Source organism: Propithecus coquereli, unplaced genomic scaffold, assembly GCF_000956105.1.
Source record: "Propithecus coquereli isolate 6110/MARCELLA unplaced genomic scaffold, Pcoq_1.0 Scaffold308, whole genome shotgun sequence".
NCBI classification, from domain to species: Eukaryota; Metazoa; Chordata; class Mammalia; order Primates; family Indriidae; genus Propithecus; species Propithecus coquereli.
In genome coordinates, this window is record NW_012148708.1 from 1457524 (window position 1) to 1459143 (window position 1620).

Sequence of the window (1620 nt, forward strand, 5' to 3'; positions counted from 1 at the left end):
TTTTCTGTGTCAGAGTTTGTCTTTTGAATGCTGCAGATTAAGTAAACATTGCCAAAGTGATTGTGTTGTCAGGTAATTATAACTGGGTTGCAATTTAAACGTATGTCTGATTTTGAAGTATTCTTGTTTTCTAGATCATAATGTGTGTCTCCTGGTTTTGTTGCTGGGATAGAGTGACATAGTGCCACATAACCCCAGTGCACCCTGAAAGGGAGTTGTTCTGTGCTAGTTTATAACCACCCGTGGAAGGGCAAAACAGTTCATCCACTTTAAGATTAGGAAATGAAACTTTTAAATTTTTTATCTTGATACAAACTTCATGCTTTTATTTTTATGTCATTTTATAGCTTTATCGATATGCAACAACTCAAGCAACAGCCAGGAGAAATTCTCTTTTGACAGATGTATTTGCTGCTTATCAGAGATTGTGTTCTCGACCTCCAAAAGGTGAGTGCTTAGGTGTGACTGTCATGTTCCGCATTCTTGTTGAAGGGACATGTCATCAGCAGGTGTTTACTCAGCAGGTGCATAGGTTTAGTTTCAGGTTGACCCTTAACCTCTGTCTCCTCCTTTAGCCTATTCCCCTACCTCCAGTGTCTGATTACAGTGATGAAAACATGTCACCTTCAAATATAACACTTTTTTTGTATATTTTCTTTTTCTAATAGGATTTGAAAAATACTTTCCTAATGGAAAAAATGGGAAAAAAGCTAGTGAACCTAAAGAAGTTACGGGAGGAAAAAAAGGTACTTTAAAAAAATATTATGTTTGAATTTATTGTTTTACCCTAATATATAATGGTGATAGTTTCCACTGAAGAAAGAGTTATTGTAAGTCAGTTCTGAAACTGTAGGTTATAAGTTTGTAGTAAAATTCTACAAACCCTGTGTTTCATTTCTCCTTAATTTTCTGTTCATATTTTCTTGTCTTTTTTCAAACTGGAGTAATTTAAGTTCCCCTTAGAGATAACTAACTGATCAAACTAAGCATATTTAGTAGATGTCTGACATATAGTTTAAACCAGTGTGAAAAATCCTAGAAACCTAACACATGTAATTTATTTGACATATATTGTACGAGTGCAGTGTTTTTTAAATTGTTCCTCAGATCCTTCCTCATCTTAGGGATTCGGAGAAGGTTTCTTAGAGCTGGGCAGCTAGGGGGGCTGTGTAGGCTCTGAGCCACCTGTCCCCCATTTCATGAGGGCAATAACATTTAGCACAGTGCCTGGCGTGTGTTGGCATTCAACCAGCAGCCTTTCTTTTTAGGGCAATGTAAGGAAAAATACAATTCAGCCCTTGTTTTTAAATGAACTTGTCATCTGTTAATAGTTGGAGAGACAAATACGTGTTCAGAGAATGCAAAGGAGTGAAAGCCAGGCCAGGGGCACAGGGGCAGGAAGCACTGGGGTGGGCTGGTTACGGCCCTGAGCTTCTAGATGGGGCCGTGGGTGACATCGGCAGCGTCTGCAGAGTTTTCCCAGGCATGCTGGGTAATCTTCAAATCTTGGTTTGGGGGCAGATTAATAACAATGGGTCCGCTTTATACCTTCTGCGTATGTGTTACTTTGTCCCTGAGTGGTTTGGGAGATCGCCAGACACCTCAGCAGCGCGCTTGTGG

At 39.5% G+C, this 1620-nt stretch overlaps 1 protein-coding gene across 1 annotated transcript in view; it reads left to right on the forward strand.

The window, feature by feature from the left end:
- The window catches only part of AFG3L2 (AFG3-like AAA ATPase 2), a 64411-nt gene that overhangs the window by 4956 nt on the left and 57835 nt on the right, over positions 1–1620 (forward strand). Inside the window, exons 2-3 of the mRNA XM_012649968.1 lie at positions 348–447; positions 669–746. Coding sequence (XP_012505422.1) covers positions 348–447; positions 669–746 — 178 coding nt within the window. The remainder of the gene's footprint in view (positions 1–347; positions 448–668; positions 747–1620) is intronic.